The sequence below is a fragment of the Bicyclus anynana genome, unplaced genomic scaffold (genome assembly GCF_947172395.1).
Source record: "Bicyclus anynana unplaced genomic scaffold, ilBicAnyn1.1 scaffold_39, whole genome shotgun sequence".
In the NCBI taxonomy this organism is placed as follows: Eukaryota; Metazoa; Arthropoda; class Insecta; order Lepidoptera; family Nymphalidae; genus Bicyclus; species Bicyclus anynana.
Genome location: NW_026441267.1, coordinates 105,138 through 122,375, shown reverse-complemented (window position 1 = coordinate 122,375; position 17,238 = coordinate 105,138). Strand labels below are relative to the sequence as shown.

The 17,238-nt window shown below is 34.4% G+C and overlaps 1 protein-coding gene and 1 long non-coding RNA gene across 2 annotated transcripts; one reads left to right on the top strand and one right to left on the bottom strand.

Moving 5' to 3' along the window:
• The first annotated feature begins 2,008 nt into the window (after positions 1–2,008).
• Positions 2,009–4,873, top strand: LOC128199810 (uncharacterized). Its single transcript, XM_052890981.1, has 3 exons — positions 2,009–2,613; positions 2,713–2,901; positions 3,344–4,873. Exons 1-3 carry the CDS (start codon positions 2,427–2,429, stop codon positions 4,210–4,212), a joined length of 1,245 nt encoding a protein of 414 aa, XP_052746941.1. The 5' UTR covers positions 2,009–2,426; the 3' UTR covers positions 4,213–4,873.
• A 3,078-nt stretch (positions 4,874–7,951) lies between these two features.
• Positions 7,952–16,992, bottom strand: LOC128199814 (uncharacterized). The gene is made up of 3 exons (XR_008252350.1): positions 16,682–16,992; positions 15,630–15,759; positions 7,952–8,801 (listed from the first exon to the last, which is right to left on the bottom strand). It is a non-coding gene; the product is annotated as an uncharacterized LOC128199814 (long non-coding RNA).
• Positions 16,993–17,238: the final 246 nt, after the last annotated feature.

The window sequence follows — 17,238 nt, the reverse complement described above, 5'->3', positions numbered from 1 at the left end:
GCGTATTTCGTGACTTTCTGTTGGAATTCACTAAAACGGTTTTAATTATTGAAATGTAACAGTTATTATTTTATTGTTATTACAATTTAATCTACTGTTAACGAGAAAATATACGAGCATGATTGGAAACGTTTAAACAATCGATTGTTCAAAAAGAAAAATATTTATTTATGAAACATTGTCCTGGTCGAGCTGCCTCGTGATTTTTGATATTATTTCAGCTAAATTGCGCTACAGTGACGTAACATAATTAAAAACATTCACTCGATTTAACTGTATGATCACACCTTATCACGTTTAACGTGCTTTTCGAAGCACGGAGTGAGTCACCATCATTTTCTCCGTTCTGCTACTGAGGAGAAGGAAAATTTTATATAATTCATCCAATAATATAAAGACTTATTACTTGAATCTCGAACTTGATGATCCGAATGACTGAATGATTTAAATTGTATGCGCTTATCAGCGAAACAAGTACGTGAAGCCATATTTAAAATGACTAGGGGAAAGTCTCCCGGTCACGATGGCCTTAGCATTGAGCATTTGAAATACGCGGGTTTTCATCTTCCGAGAGTGCTAGCTATGTTTTATTCACTCTGTGTTAGCCACTCATACTTGCCTGTCGAGATGATGAGAACTATAGTGATTCCGATTCTGAAGAACAAAACTAAACTGGCGCTATATCGGATAGGTCAAATTATAGGCCCATATCTCTCGCAACTATTTTGGCCAAGGTGCTGGATGGTTTGTTTGACTCAAAGTTAAGCGAAACACTTAAATGATGCGCAATTCGGTTTTCGGCCGGGCTTATCGACTGAGACAGCAATACTGAGTCTCAAGCAGACAGTCCAGTACTATATAAAACGAAACACACCTGTTTACGCCTGTTTCCTTGATCTCTCCAAAGCTTTTGACCTAGTATCATATAATGTGCTATGGAAAAAGATGAAGGAGGCAGGCGTAGCGCCAGAGTTGCTCAATATCATGAGATACTGGTATGCAAACCAGCTGAATAGTGTTAAGTGGGGAAATGAGCTCTCTAATCCGTACAGGTTGGAATGCGGGGTGAGGCAGGGGTTAACCTCGCCCAAACTTTTTAACTTGTATATAAATGAGCTGATTGTGGAACTCAGCAAAAAACCAGTCGGGTGCTGGATCGATGGCATATGCGTCAATAATATAAGCTATGCTGACGACATGGTGCTGCTGGGTCCCACGGCTGGCTCAATCAGAGAGCTGCTAAAAACTTGTGAAAACTATGCAGCTGCGCACGGCCTGATATATAATGTGACAAAGAGTGAATACTTGATCTTTAGGGCTCCCCGCAAACAAGTGCGATATGAACCTAGTATCACTCTCAGTGGGACTTCTTTAAGAAGAGTAACCCAATTCAAATATCTAGGTCACTATGTTACGGAGAGCCTTGAGGATCAGGTAGACATTGAAAGAGAGAGGAGAGCTTTGTCGGCCAGGTGCAACATGTTGGCCCGCAGATTCGCGAAGTGTGGTAAGGAAGCAAAAATTACTCTATTTAAAGCATATTGCCAAACCTTCTACACCGCGAGCCCGTGGGTTAACTACACACAGAAGTGTATGGACACCCTAAGGGTGCAATATAACAATGGGTTCAGGAAGCTGTTGGGCTTGCCCCGGTTTTGCTCAGCGTCAGGTATGTTTGCGCAGGAGCGGACAGACGATTTTTATGCAATAATTAGAAAACGAAAGTCATCCCTCCTGGCAAGACTGCGGGCGAGCCCCAATAGGATCTTGAACATGTTAGCAAGCAAGACTGACTCGCCGATCTTGCAGAAATTTATTTCTGTTTTGGTGCGGTGAGATAGTTTTTATTTTTATCTTAAATGTAATATGTGTACCTACTAACATAATTTTTTAAGTTTGTAACTAACCAATGGGCCTTTGTAGCCAAAAATAAAGAAATTATTATTATTATTATTATTATTAATTCACATCACATATTTTTTCAAATTTTCCTAATGGTAAAAATGCTGTAGTACAATTTGTAACGTGACAATTTTACTTGACATTGATCCTAATCTTATTATTGTTAACTAATATTTTTGTCAAATGCTCCGATTGGTATAGGATTTGTTAAAGTGACATCATGAAACATAAACCATCATGGCCAACAGTGTTTTGGCTTGTATTGTCAAAAAATTTACAAATAAATTTTCAGGTACTTAATCACATCTTGAGAAAAAAATTTAATCTAGCAGAACAATAATGGACAATTTGAGACTGTTTTAAAAAAAGTGTCAATAGGCTACTATTGCTCAATGTTTACTAAGACAACAATTTTTCTGTCTGATTTTTATAAATTGTGTATACTTGTTTTAAAGTTCATTTTTTTTTAGATATTGGCTGAGTGTTTCCCACATAACTTGGCTGTGGTTGCAACTGTTTGTGACATGGATGGCGTAAATATGAGGGCGTTAAATGCGTTAGGATCCACGGTTGATAGACCTTTTTTCATATATAATGAAAATGAAATTGTAACCATAATGGATCCTCCGCATCTATTAAAATGTTTTAGAAATAATTTTCTTAAACACAACATAAAGTGTACAGATAATTTTGCAACCAATGCAGTATCAGGTACTGATATTTTTTTAGTATTAATAATTGACTTTATACTGGAAAAGATTGAAGTATTTGCAAGTCTAGCTAATTTATTTCTTTATTTACACTTTACAGGAATAGCAAAATGGGAGCACGTTAAAGAGTTTTTTAAAAATGACAATAATAATCCGAATTTTGTTTTTGCACCTGCACTCACAGACCAACATATACATCCAAATGGGAAACAAAAAATGAAAGTAAAATTAGCAGCGCAAGTGTTAAGCCACTCAGTTGCAGCTGGGATTTTTGCAAAAGTAGCCAGAAGTAAGTCATCATCATCAGCCTATTTTAACCCACTACAGGGGCAGGCCTCCCTCCTATAGAGAGGGACCCACCATGCTGCTCCAATGTTGTTAATTTAACGGCCACTATCAGATGTTATTGATATTGCTCAAGACCAACAGGTATATCTGAGGTGCTCTCTGAGGTATGAGGCAGAGAGGTATAAACCACCAACTTTTCAACTAAATGATTAGGATTCTTAATGAATTTAGAAGAAAGAATAGCTCAGTAGTAGGTATGCCATTACCCAACGCAGGAGTCTAACCAAGGATGGACCTTGTGATCCAAAGGCAAATGGGTTTATCAATAACCATTGGATCAACGAGGGGAATAAAGTAATTTAAGTGTTTAAATTCAGTGATAGTAATTATAGTTCATACAAGATTATTCCATAAAATTAATTGTATATATTTTTTTTTTTCAGATGAAATTTCACCTGAAGCAGTTGTTACAGCCACCTTAATTAGTAAAATGGACAACATATTTGACTCACTGAATGCAGATACTCCAGATTTAAAAAGAGGAAAACGATATTTTACAAATATAACGAAAAAAAGTGAACATTTACAGTTGTTTCATGATATGAAAACACTGTTTCAAAATATTTATTTTATTGGGGTTCGCTGCGCTCCTCCTTCTGTCAATGGTTGGATCCGTACCATTAGGGCTGTGGAAAGGCTTTGGCATAACTTGCAAAAATTCAACATTAATGCGTTAGCTACCCGACGACTAAATCAAGATCCTCTAGAAAATTTATTTGGTTGCATAAGAGGTCACTGCGGGTCTAACCCGAATCCAAATGTACCACAATTTATTGCAGGATTGAAAACTAGTATTGTCAATAATTTAAAATATAAAAGTAGCCTCAAAAATTGTGAAGCAGATGCAAACTCATTGTTGACAAATATGACTACTTTCTTAAAAACAAACACATATACATTGTCCACAAATTCAAATACGTTGTCAACATCTAATAATATTCCTGACGATAATACCATTGTGCCAGACGCAGAGTCTGATGAAATGCAGGCATGCGCATATGTGTGTGGGTTTATTTTTAAAAAACTTAAAAACAATACTTGTGAGTTTTGTAAAAATATAATGATTACTAAAAATGTTGGACCCATACTTCACTTCACATTCACTACTTTTAAAGAATATAATGACAATAAAGAAAGTTTAAATTATATGAATATTGCATTTGTTGAATGTGTAGAGACATCTGCCACAATTATTAACGAATATTTAGTAAATCATTCACATACTTCAAAATTAAAAAGAGTATCAAAATAAAATTAAATGAGATAATTGCATTTAATTGGCTGGATGGATGTCTGAAGCATAAAATAGAGAACATTGATGACATTATTAATTGTGTGTCAGCAATATGCATTAAAAGATTCTGCACATTAAAAAATAGAATGGTTTCTGCAGAAGCATCCAAAAATGCGCTGCATCGGAAAATTAAAATTCTTAAACATGACTGATTAAGGTTAAAAGTCAATTATTAACCTTCTTATCATGTGAGATTCGTGCTTAGTAGTGAGCCGAATATGAGTTGTCAATGTTAGTGATGCAAAGATAATAATTAAGATTAACTATAATCTATATAGGTAACTCATTAATAGACCAATGGCGAATTTCTAGAGGATCTAGAATAAATTAACTTTTCACAACCCTCATGATGCATCCACTAATGACTAAATATCTTGAAAGAAGGGACAAGAGACCTTCCATTGGTACAGGGGGCAAGCAAAGTCATGGTAGGCCAAAGGCCAATTGGAAGTGGCCCTTAACAGCGTAGATGTAGGCTGCCAATCTATCCTGGATTATGCTAAAGAATACAGCCTTTGGCTTAATTTAACCTGTTACTGTGATTTTTTTTTATACATGCTGTGATTGCTGTGCTGATCATTATGACTATGTAATAAACAGAGATGTGATTTATTTGAAATACTTCTATTTAAAATGCAAATACAAAATGCAAAATACCTATTTTGTATTTTGCATTTAAATGCTTTTTAGTAAAAAGCATTTTGTATTTTATTTGAAATACCTTTCGAGATGTATTTTGTATTTTTAATATTCATTTCAAAATACAAAATACTTTGTGATTAAGTTTAGCCAATATTAACAGTCAAACAAAACGAAATGAACGAATGACGCTTGTAATGCCGAATTTGACCAATAGAGGCGCCTGCTAGCCATGTGCGTTCTTTTGAGGGTTCCTTGTGGACTACGGAGTCCACAAGGAACCCTTATAGTTTCGCTATGTCCGTCTGTCTGTCCGTCCGTCCGTCCGTCCGCATCTTAGCGCAGTGACTATAATTACTAGAAATCTGTAAATTAGCACGAGTGTGTATATTAAAATGTAAACAAAGTCATATAAAAAAATCTTGAATAATAATTTTTTTTAGGTTAAAATTATTAATTAAAAATTAATTATGAGTTAATTAAAAAGGTAAAGCTGTAAATAAAATAAGATATCTCACAGTCTGTTAAAACTAGAAAGCTGTTTGGTTATATTAATTACTATAAAGTAGAAAAAAGAAAATTCAAAAAAAATGTTGTTTTTGGGGTTCTTTCCTACATGCAAAGTGAGGATGAATTTTTTATCTTCTATCACATGGTGTGGGGCACCGTTATCGGTATTTTTGTGCATTACATAAGGAATTAAACTGCTCATTTAATCTACGGAACTCTACTCTGCGCGTGGCCCGACACGCGCTTGGCTAGTTTTTTATTTTTTTCTTCGTTGGTCAAAGTGCGCGCCTTTAGTCTAGACGAGTGACAATGTCACACGAAAACGACGAACATTATGACGAACGTTTTTGTTCGGCTCGGCATTGTGTCTCTATTTCTCATGATATACTCACACTCACAAATTATCTCTGATTTGGTTAAAATATAACCCTTCAATTTGTTTTTATTTTGCGACACTGAACTACACCAGAATTTCGTTCAAACAAACCATCACTATTAGACAAGAGTGACCCATTTCAGAAACAAAATATTTTACATTAGTAAAATATAATGCTTCATTTCATTTTATTTTGCAAGACACTGAACTACACCAGAATTTCATTCAAACAAACCATTACTCTAGAGTGACCCATTTCAGAAACAAAATATTTTACATTGGTAAAAAATATTTTACATTGGTAAAATATAATGCTTCATTTCATTTTATTTTGCAAGACACTGAACTACACCAGAAAATCATTCAAATATTTGACATTGTTAAAATATAACCCTTCAATTTGTTTTTATTTTGCGACACTGAACTACACCAGAATTTCGTTCAAACAAACCATCACTATTAGACAAGAGTGACCCATTTCAGAAACAAAATATTTTACATTAGTAAAATATAATGCTTCATTTCATTTTATTTTGCAAGACACTGAACTACACCAGAATTTCATTCAAACAAACCATTACTCTAGAGTGACCCATTTCAGAAACAAAATATTTTACATTGGTAAAAAATATTTTACATTGGTAAAATATAATGCTTCATTTCATTTTATTTTGCAAGACACTGAACTACACCAGAAAATCATTCAAATATTTGACATTGTTAAAATATAACCCTTCAATTTGTTTTTATTTTGCGACACTGAACTACACCAAAATTTCGTTCAAACAAACCATCACTATTAGACAAGAGTGACCTATTTCAGAAACAAAATATTTTACATTAGTAAAATATAATGCTTCATTTCATTTTATTTTGCAAGACACTGAACTACACCAGAATTTCATTCAAACAAACCATTACTCTAGAGTGACCCATTTCAGAAACAAAATATTTTACATTGGTAAAAAATATTTTACATTGGTAAAATATAATGCTTCATTTCATTTTATTTTGCAAGACACTGAACTACACCAGAAAATCATTCAAATATTTGACATTGTTAAAATATAACCCTTCAATTTGTTTTTATTTTGCGACACTGAACTACACCAGAATTTCGTTCAAACAAACCATCACTATTAGACAAGAGTGACCCATTTCAGAAACAAAATATTTTACATTAGTAAAATATAATGCTTCATTTCATTTTATTTTGCAAGACACTGAACTACACCAGAATTTCATTCAAACAAACCATTACTCTAGAGTGACCCATTTCAGAAACAAAATATTTTACATTGGTAAAAAATATTTTACATTGGTAAAATATAATGCTTCATTTCATTTTATTTTGCAAGACACTGAACTACACCAGAAAATCATTCAAATATTTGACATTGTTAAAATATAACCCTTCAATTTGTTTTTATTTTGCGACACTGAACTACACCAGAATTTCGTTCAAACAAACCATCACTATTAGACAAGAGTGACCTATTTCAGAAACAAAATATTTTACATTAGTAAAATATAATGCTTCATTTCATTTTATTTTGCAAGACACTGAACTACACCAGAATTTCATTCAAACAAACCATTACTCTAGAGTGACCCATTTCAGAAACAAAATATTTTACATTGGTAAAAAATATTTTACATTGGTAAAATATAATGCTTCATTTCATTTTATTTTGCAAGACACTGAACTACACCAGAAAATCATTCAAATATTTGACATTGTTAAAATATAACCCTTCAATTTGTTTTTATTTTGCGACACTGAACTACACCAGAAAATCATTCAAACAAACCATTACTCTAGTATAAACTATCACAGCCACTATAAGACTTATTTTAGATACAAAATATTTTTCACTGGTAAAATATTATGCTTTATTTTGTTTTTCTTTTGCAAGAGACTGAACTACACTAAACCATCACTCCAGCACACTAAACAACTACAAGTGGGTCATTTTGAGCACGAAATACTTTACATTGTTTTCTATCAAAAAAACCATGAACGTTTACACCAGGGTAACTCTTAAACGACGAACTTACTTTATTAATATCCAATGAGTTATTTAAGAAATATTAAAATATAATGCTTCTTTTCATGACAATATGAACTACAAATATAACAGAATATTGTATTTCAATCAAATAAACAATCAGTTTGTCACTCAACATTTCATTTATTAAATTATAAGAAAAGTAAAAAAAAATATATTGAAACATACAGTATGAAAAAAATTAACTTTGTGTTTTGTTGATCTCTACAACTTTACTTCGTTAGTTAAGCATATTTTCCACTACCTTTAATTTCTTTTTTCTCAAATTTCAGTGGTTAACTTGCGACCAACGAGATAATTTATCCGTTGGACGATATTTTGTCTATTTTTTTCACTTGTCGCATGTTAGCACCACTGAACTCAAGAAATTCATACTTGAAATGTTTCTTAAATCCGATTAAAGGTTTACAGTTTTTATATTATGACAAAAGTTACATTGACGAAATTGTACTATTATTTCTGTAGCATCAAATTTCATTGATTGTAGTCTTTTCACTCAAATCAAATCAAATCAAAAATCATTTATTTCAAGTAGGCTCAGTTTACAAGCACTTTTGACACGTCAGTTTGACTATTTGTAAAGATTCTACCACCGGTTCGGAAGGCAGGTTCTGCTGAGAAGATACCGGCAAGAAACTCGACAGTTGCTCTTTTGAAATGAAAAAGTCATACAGTACTATAATTTACAATTGATAACAATTACAATTTCTTATAGTTTTACTTCCTGTGTGAAGGTGGAAGCTGATCCACTGCTTCATTTAAAAACTCAACATGATACGATTCTAATGATGGAGCGTGCAGCAATGGATTATCTTTTATCAATGTTAACAAATTAATAACAATAATTATGATTTATGCTTCACTTGTTCATGCATGACTTGTTCATATGACTTCATCTTCATTGATAGACAGCTGTATTCATTATACCTGAATAGTTCTGCAGCATATTTGACCTGTAAATAAAATTAATTTGGTTGAAAACTAGAAGCATTGTAGAACAAACAGGCCTGGGTATCATTACCATCATTATCAAAATTTGGATTATTGTTGAGCACAAGTTAATTATAACATCAGTCAACAGAAAAAATGTTTTTTTTTAATTTCAGTTCTAACACATGGATTCTGATTATAGACGTCAAAAAACACATAAATTTAGCAGTTTGAGCTTTTAAAGTTTGCTTTTGTCAGATTTAGTTTGATTAAACAGTTTTAAGGATTTTAATAATTATTTTTGTTCAACCAAATAGCAAATTGCATAATGTGTTGCACAGTAAGTGTTTACTTAACTATTAAATAATTAAAGCTGTAAGTACAATCCTTGTGTATTAGGATAATGGCATCAACGCTTGCCATAGGACATTCTTAATGCATATGGAGAGTTACGATATAGTGAAAATAATAGCTACAGAGAGTTTAGTTTGGAAAAGTTAAAGTTTACAGAATAGAAATGGCCAGTATTAATAATTATTTATATTAAATTGGATCTCATAAAGCAATTTCTGATAATCTGAATACAAATTTAAATATTTCGAGAGTTAATTTCCGAAATTTAAGAAGCTCAAGTACAAGCTGGTACTTTTATCGGATCACAAACAAAACATAGGTGAGCTGTGATGATTCTCACAGAATTTCTCAATGATCATTACAAACTAGCCTGGGAGAGTTTTAAAACAGAAGGTTTGGTGGGTAACTATGACAATTGTGTAGAATTGGGCATAATCTATGCTAAAAGTTTTAAAATTATGTCCAGCAAAATATCCCATACTCTTTTTATGCTGCATTCTCACCTAGATCAACCTTGATCAATTAATTTTACGAAGGGTGAAGATTTTTACTAAAGTCTGATTGAATTTGAACTATATTATAAGGGGAAATACAGAGACAAAGTGATGGAATAACACTCCATCTATGCTAATATTATAAAAAACAAAAGCTTGTGAGGGTTTTCCTTTGGTTAGACTGAACCAATTTTGAATATTCCTTTACCAATGGAAAGCCACGTTATTTGTGAGTGTTATCTATACTAATCTATACTAATATTATAAAGAGGTAAAGTTTGTAAGTTTGTCACATTCTTTAAATGGGGTAATCTTCGGAACTACTGGTCTGATTTCAAAAATTCTTTCACCAGTAGAATGCTACATTATCGAGGAGTGCTATAGGCTATATTTATATAGGTATTATATATATTAGCCGAGTTATCACAGTTTTTGTCATACAGGTCGGACCGAAAATCCTCTTAAACAGACTTATTCGCATGCGCTGCCTTAACTATTGTGTAAAATTTAAATTAATGTATAGAGACTTTATGTATCTTTAAAAGTTCTACAAAAAAGTCCGCGACACCATATATCTATCTTCTATATATTAGCAGATATAGTACCTTTTGTGTTTTAAAAATTATTAATTTTATATACTTTGGTTTACGTCATTATTTATACAACTAAACTTTAATCCATTATAAAATAAATTATTTAATAATCACAAGGATATTATGGAGATAAGATTTGCCCTTTACAGTATGTTAATTGCTTAAATAGTTTCGGAGATAATATAAAATTTCTAAATGACGCAGAAATTCCGCTATATGACGCCCCGCGCTTTCATTTACGTAGTTCCCGTTCCCGTGTAAATATGGGGATCAAACATAGCCTATGACACTCGCAAATAACGTAGCTTTCTATTGGTAAAACAATTTTCCAAATCGGTCCAGTAGATCTAAAGATTACCTCCTACAACCACACAAACTTTACCTCTTTATATTATTAGCATAGAAATCTCTATTTCCCTTGGTCATCGCACCACTCTCGAAGGGCTGGACCGATTTTGCTAAGGGTAGGAGTAAGATAGAGAATTTATAGAGTAGGGTAGGGTACGGGTAGGGAAGCGTAGGGGTAGTGTAGGGGTAGGGTAGGGTAGGGGTAGGGTAGGGGTAGAGGTACGGGTAGGGGTAGGGTAGAGGTACGGGTAGGATAGGGAAGTGGTAGGGTAGGGGTAGGATAGGCGTGAGATAGAGGTACAGGTGGGATAAGGGTAGGAAAGGGATAGGGTACGGGGAGGGTAGGGGGTAGGATGGGGGTAAGGTGTAGGTTTGGGGTAGGGTAGGGGTAGGGTGGGGGTAGGGTAGAGGTAGGAGTTGGGTAGGGTAGGGTTGAGGTAGTGGTAGGGTAGGGTAGGGTAGGGGGTTGGTAAAGTTGACATCGAATTTTACGCGGACGAAGTCGCGAGCGTCCGCTAGTTTATATAATATGTATAATAAAATAGATAAAAATATTCGTTTTTAAACTTGATTTTTCGTTTTTTATATATATGTAAAAAGAAAACCTCTTTAATATTATTTCTTTTTGGTAATTTACTTTTTTTTTCATGACATTGTCACATTTTAAATATTTGATATATTATTATTGACTTAACAGCAAAACATTAAAATTTTTATTAAAATATAAAGTAAATGTAAATAATAGCTTTGAATGTTGTTTTTATATTTTATTTATAGGTAAGTTTTAGTTTAGTATTTAATTTAATTATTTAATGTAAAACTTAATATTGTAAATAACAATTATATTTTATTTATAGAAACACTAACAAGCTTTTATTACTACTATCACATTCATCACTACTATCACTACTATCACTATCACTTGTTTAACAAAATGGTTGCAGACCCGCTCTTATGAGCAAACAGAAGAATTACTCCAAATTCTAAGATAATCTGAATCGCTTTATCAAACCGTCTACATAATATATAGGACTATAGATATATCAAGAGGCTGACTGCTAGCATCATCATTGTAGTGTATAGTTATGTAAATGTAAAATCATAAATCACATACACACACCCGCAAACACACATACACACATAATCACACACACATAATTACACACACACACACACACAATTGCACACACAAAATACTAACCTACAAGGGCATAATTTTATGATAATATTTATAGGATTGGATTGTATATATAGCAGGGAAGTTCCAGCTTTCTGAGATACAGTTTCTAACTAGTTCAGATAGCTGGGGCACTCACAAAAATTTGGTAGTAATATTTAATATTTTTCTATTTGTATTTATGTGTCATGATTTCCTTTTTTGTGTTTTGCCAAATAAAATCTTTCTTCTTTCTTCTTCTTTCTTTCTTTCATGTGAAATAATTATCATTATATATATATATTTGCAAATAATAAAAGAGTAGAAATCGAGTGTCTGTACTTTGACCAAATTTAACTAAAATCAAGTTAGGGCGATTAGAAATGAGCAATAGAATACAAAAATATTTTTTTTAATTTTCTTGTCTGTCTGTCTGTCTGTCCTTCTGTCTGTATGTTCGCGCTATTCTCTGGTTCTACTGAACGGATCTGATGCGGTTTTCACAAATAGATTAAGCAAAGTTCAGGGCAACATATAGGCTTTGTTTCATTAAGATCGGACAGATAGAAAAAAAGTTATCTTGAAAAAACCGGATTGCTCAAATTGATTCGCAGGCGTTATTTGGAGAAACGAGTTTTCCACTAAAACTGTGTAATATCGACATTGATGCACATATTTTATATACTCAACTAACCAATTTGTTTGTTTATTTGGTTGAACGCGCCAAGCTAATCATAGGAACTACTTGAAAGTTCAGGTACAAATTGGATAATTCTTTTTGTGTTTAAATAGTCACATTGTCTGCTTTTTATCGTATAATGGTATGCAAGTTTTATTACTGTTTCAAGCAATAACTACTTATTAGATTGACCTAAAAGGAAATCATTCATTTTGGGCCTTTATGAAAGTGCCGGCCAACAAACAAAAATAGCACGAATTTGGCACAATAGCTAATCTATACTTCTGTCAAATTCTGTACATAGAAGATATTTTAAAAAATTTTATTAGAGGGCATTATACAATCGATACAAAATATTTATTTCGATTTCTTGTCTGTCTGTCCGTAGTTTTTGTTGGCCGGGCATCACGCTGAAACTACTGAATGAATTCAAATGAAACTTAGCACGGTATGAGAATATAATATGGAGCAGGATAAATATACTTTTTATAACGAAAATAAAATCTGAAGGTGGTGAAATAGGGGTTAAAAGTTTGTTTGAAAAGTCCTCCTTTTATCCTGGTCAATTTACCCAAGAACAAAAAACGCACGGCCTTTGGCCGCGCACTTTATTATAGACCGGCCTTCGGCCGGGAGCTTATGATAGGGCCTCCGACCGTGGTTACGGCTGGGTATTTTACCCAATCACAAAGAACGGAACGCGCTGCCTTCGGCCGCGCACTGTGTTGTAGCCCGGCCTTCGGCCGGGAGTTTATGATACAGCCTTCAACCGTGACTACGGCTGGGTATTTTACCCAAGCAAAAACGAAGCGCGGCCTTCGGCCGGGGGTTTGTGATATGGCCACTGATCGTGGCTACGGCTGGGCATTTTACCGATGCACAAAAAACGGAACGCGCGGCCTTCGGTCGCGCTCTTTATTGTACACCGGCCTTCGGCCGGGGGTTTGTGATGTGGCCTCTGATCGTGGCTACGGCTAGGCATTTTACCGATGCATAAAAAACGGAACGCGCGGCCTTCGGCCGCGCGCTTTATTGTACACCGGCCTTCGGCCGGGGGTTTGTGATATGGCCTCTAATCGTGGCTACGGCTGGGCATTTTACCGATGCACTAAAAACGGAACGCTCGGCCTTCGGCCGCGCACTTTATTGTACGCCGGCCTTCGTTCGGGGGTTTGTGATATGGCCTCTGATCGTGGCTATGGCTGGGCATTTTACCTATGCACAAAAAAGGGAACGCGTGGCCTTCGGCCGCGCACTTTATTGTACACCGGCCTTCGGCCGGGGGTTTGTGATATGGCCTCTAATCGTGGCTACGGCTGGGCATTTTACCAATGCACTAAAAACGGAACGCTCGGCCTTCGGCCGCGCACTTTATTGTACGCCGGCCTTCGTTCGGGGGTTTGTGATATGGCCTCTGATCGTGGCTATGGCTGGGCATTTTACCGATGCACAAAAACGGAACGCGCGACCTTCGGCCGCGCACTTTGTTGTACACCGGCCTTCGGCCGGGGGTTTGTGATGTGGCCTCTGATCGTGGCTACGGCTGGGCATTTTACCGATGCACAAAAAAGGGAACGCGCGGCCTTCGGCCGAGGGTTTCTGATAAGGTCTCCGACCGTGGCTAAGGCTGGGCATTTTACCCAAGCACAAAAAACTTTGGCTGGGGGCTTATGATGGGTCTACCGACCGTGGTTACGGCTGGGCATTTTACCCAAGCAAAAAAAACGCGCACTTTATTGTATAGGGGTTATGATTTTGTATTTTTCATATATAAAAAATTCGAAAATGTAAATAGAAGGGGCGAAGGGTTCGAAAATGTACGTCGATTTTCACGCGGACGAAGTCGCGGGCATCTGCTAGTATATATATATTTGCAAATAATTTATTATAAAATTGTATAGTCTTCAATGTTTATTACAACTAAGGTAAATAAAAAATAAAATCAAAACAGAGGTATATGTATAAAACCCAGCCAGAACTTTAAATTCTACAAAAGCCAAAACTTTTAAAATATTATTTTTATCAAAAATAAGATTTTTTCCTTAATTTTTTATCATAAGAGAAATCAAAATTGTATAATTACTAACCACTAGACCCAAAAATCGTGTTGACCGGTGTAATGAAACAAAAATATTAGTAATTTTATTATAACATTATAACTTTTCTTTTTATTAAAAGAATATATAAAAATAATGTTAAATTAAAGTAACACATTGGAATAAGAGCCTTACCCAATCCCTGTAGAGCGTCTTTAACTCGAGAATCACTGTTTTGAGATATGACCATTTAAAGTTTTTGAAAATTTAAATAACTTATTTTTGCTATTAAATATCTTTATGTACATATCCTTAATTTAAAGATACTATACTAGTTTGTTTTATACTTGCAATAGAATTTAGTGTTGAGTTTTTTAGAATATTTTTAATTTTTCCTATATCATGTAAAATTCAACGGCCTCCGTGGCGCAGTGGTATGCGCGGTGTATTTACAAAACGGAGGTCCTGGGTTCGATCCCCGGCTGGGCAGATTGAAATTTTCTTAATTTGTCCAGGTCTGGCTGGTGGGAGGCTTCGGCCGTGGCTAGTTACCACCCTACCGGCAAAGACGTACCGCCAAGCGATTTAGCGTTCCGGTACGATGCCGTGTAGAAACCGAAAGGGGTGTGGATTTTCATCCTCCTCCTAACAAGTTCGCCCGCTTCCATCTTAGACTGCATCAACACTTACCATCAGGTGAGATTGTAGTCAAGGGCTAACTTGTAAAGAATAAAAAAAAAAAAATTTATGTTAAAATTATATTTAAAATTTTCCTTATATTGTGGTACCAATTTTACTTTATATATTCCATACTGGACGAACTATTTTGCATTGGGGCTGGATAATCACTTAATTGTGAGTTAGTTAAAGTTGCCAACCAAAGTTAGAGATTTTTCATACTTTTTCAAGTAAACAGTCACTGTTATTTAGGTTATATTGAACTGACTAATATATTTCATGAAATATGAATTACACTACAAAAATGATGATATTTAGAGAATAAAATGGTGATTTTATGATGTTGATAACTCAAAATGGCAACTTTGAGACTTGGTGACTTATAGCTACATGGATGATATGGTAGCCAGACATACTACAATTTATGAGACATACATTGTCACCTACGTTCAGGTAAGATTGCAGTCTAGGGCTGATGTGCTATTGAATAAAAAAGGTCATTATCATACTCACTCAATGAATGCTTCCATCAGTTACTCGGGACTGTCAATTCATTTCTTGGAGTCCTTTAAGCCTCTTCATCTTCTGCCACACAAACTTGGTGCTTGCACATTGCTGCCTTTGATGGCTGTTCTGTTCTGATCTGTATGTAACATAATTAATTAATTAGTTGGCATGATTAAGGGCCCTGTATGTGTTTGAAACTAGTCTGGTATACTCCGACGTTTTATCATGTGAGTTTTAGCCATGTTTCATAATAAATTAATACGAATAATACTCACAATAGGATAAAATCTAAAATAAAATAATTCTTTTTTTTGGATTAAGAGTCACATGATAACACTAAATCAACCACTCTTGCCTCATTGATCGACTGTTTAGACTAGGTCTAGTATCTGATCACAAGGTCCTGGAACACCTAGATAAGAGATACTAAGCTTTTCTTTCTTTTGATAAACTTTTAGTAATTATCAGCTTGGATTTGTAAAGTTGGTGGTGTTATACCATTGGGAATATGCTGTTGGTTCTGGTCATTATCATTTCATCTTCTGATAATAGTTTCAACAAACTATACATTACTTATTAGTAGTACTAACTAGACAAACTATTGTGCATCGGGGCTCATATAATCACTTAATTGTGAGTTAGTGAAAGTTAACAACCAAAGTTAGATATTTTTTTACAATTTTTCAAGTAAACAGTTTCTCTGCGTGATTGAATAAAAATGAGGAGATCCGCAGACAAACCAAAGTCACTGGCATAACTCAGTGACTCTGCACCGGAACGCGCAGTATTGGTGGACCCCTACTAGGTGGACCGAGGACATAACATGACAAAAATATCATTGACTAAAAAAATATTAACGCATCGACTGCGCGCGTATTGCCAATAAGTTTTCAGAATCTATTAAATCATGCAGAAACACTTTGTTCTTTACAATCTACGATAATCTATAGAATTATACAAACGTAACATTTTTTAATAACAAAAATCACATGACGCCATCATAGTCAGCCATATTGAAATTTAAATGTCCCCAATAAAAGTTATTTTCTTATTCTTACCGGGAGTCCGGGAAGTGGGAAATGAATCTTGGATGTAGTACCTGCAATAAAAAAATACCTAGTTTATGTACATAGTGAATCAATGGTGAAAATTTACCTCAATCACCAACCAGCATGCTGGCCCGCCATGTCTCGAGATTTTCAACTAACAATAACAAGCGCCGAACTATTGCAAAAATAATAACAAAAGATAGAACTTGTAGAATAGATATAAATTATAATTTATCATTATTTAACTTTACGACAAAAACAAGAAGATTTTGACCGGCTTCTTCACTTGACGTTCATGCAGTGTTACCAACTCTCCAAAATATTTATCCCTAAAGTTGGTATCAAAAACCCCTAAAATCGCCTTAATTATTGAGTTGTCCCCCTAAAAAATATAAATTTATAATAATTTAGAAATAATATGCTGTCATATGTTTTAAAAGTCTATATTTAAAACAGACAAAATACTACGTCTTTATCTGAAGATTCAGATTTTTTGAAATCATACATGTTGACAATGAACAAATTTACCAATTTTTTTTATTCGATGAAAATTGCCTCCAATTGCC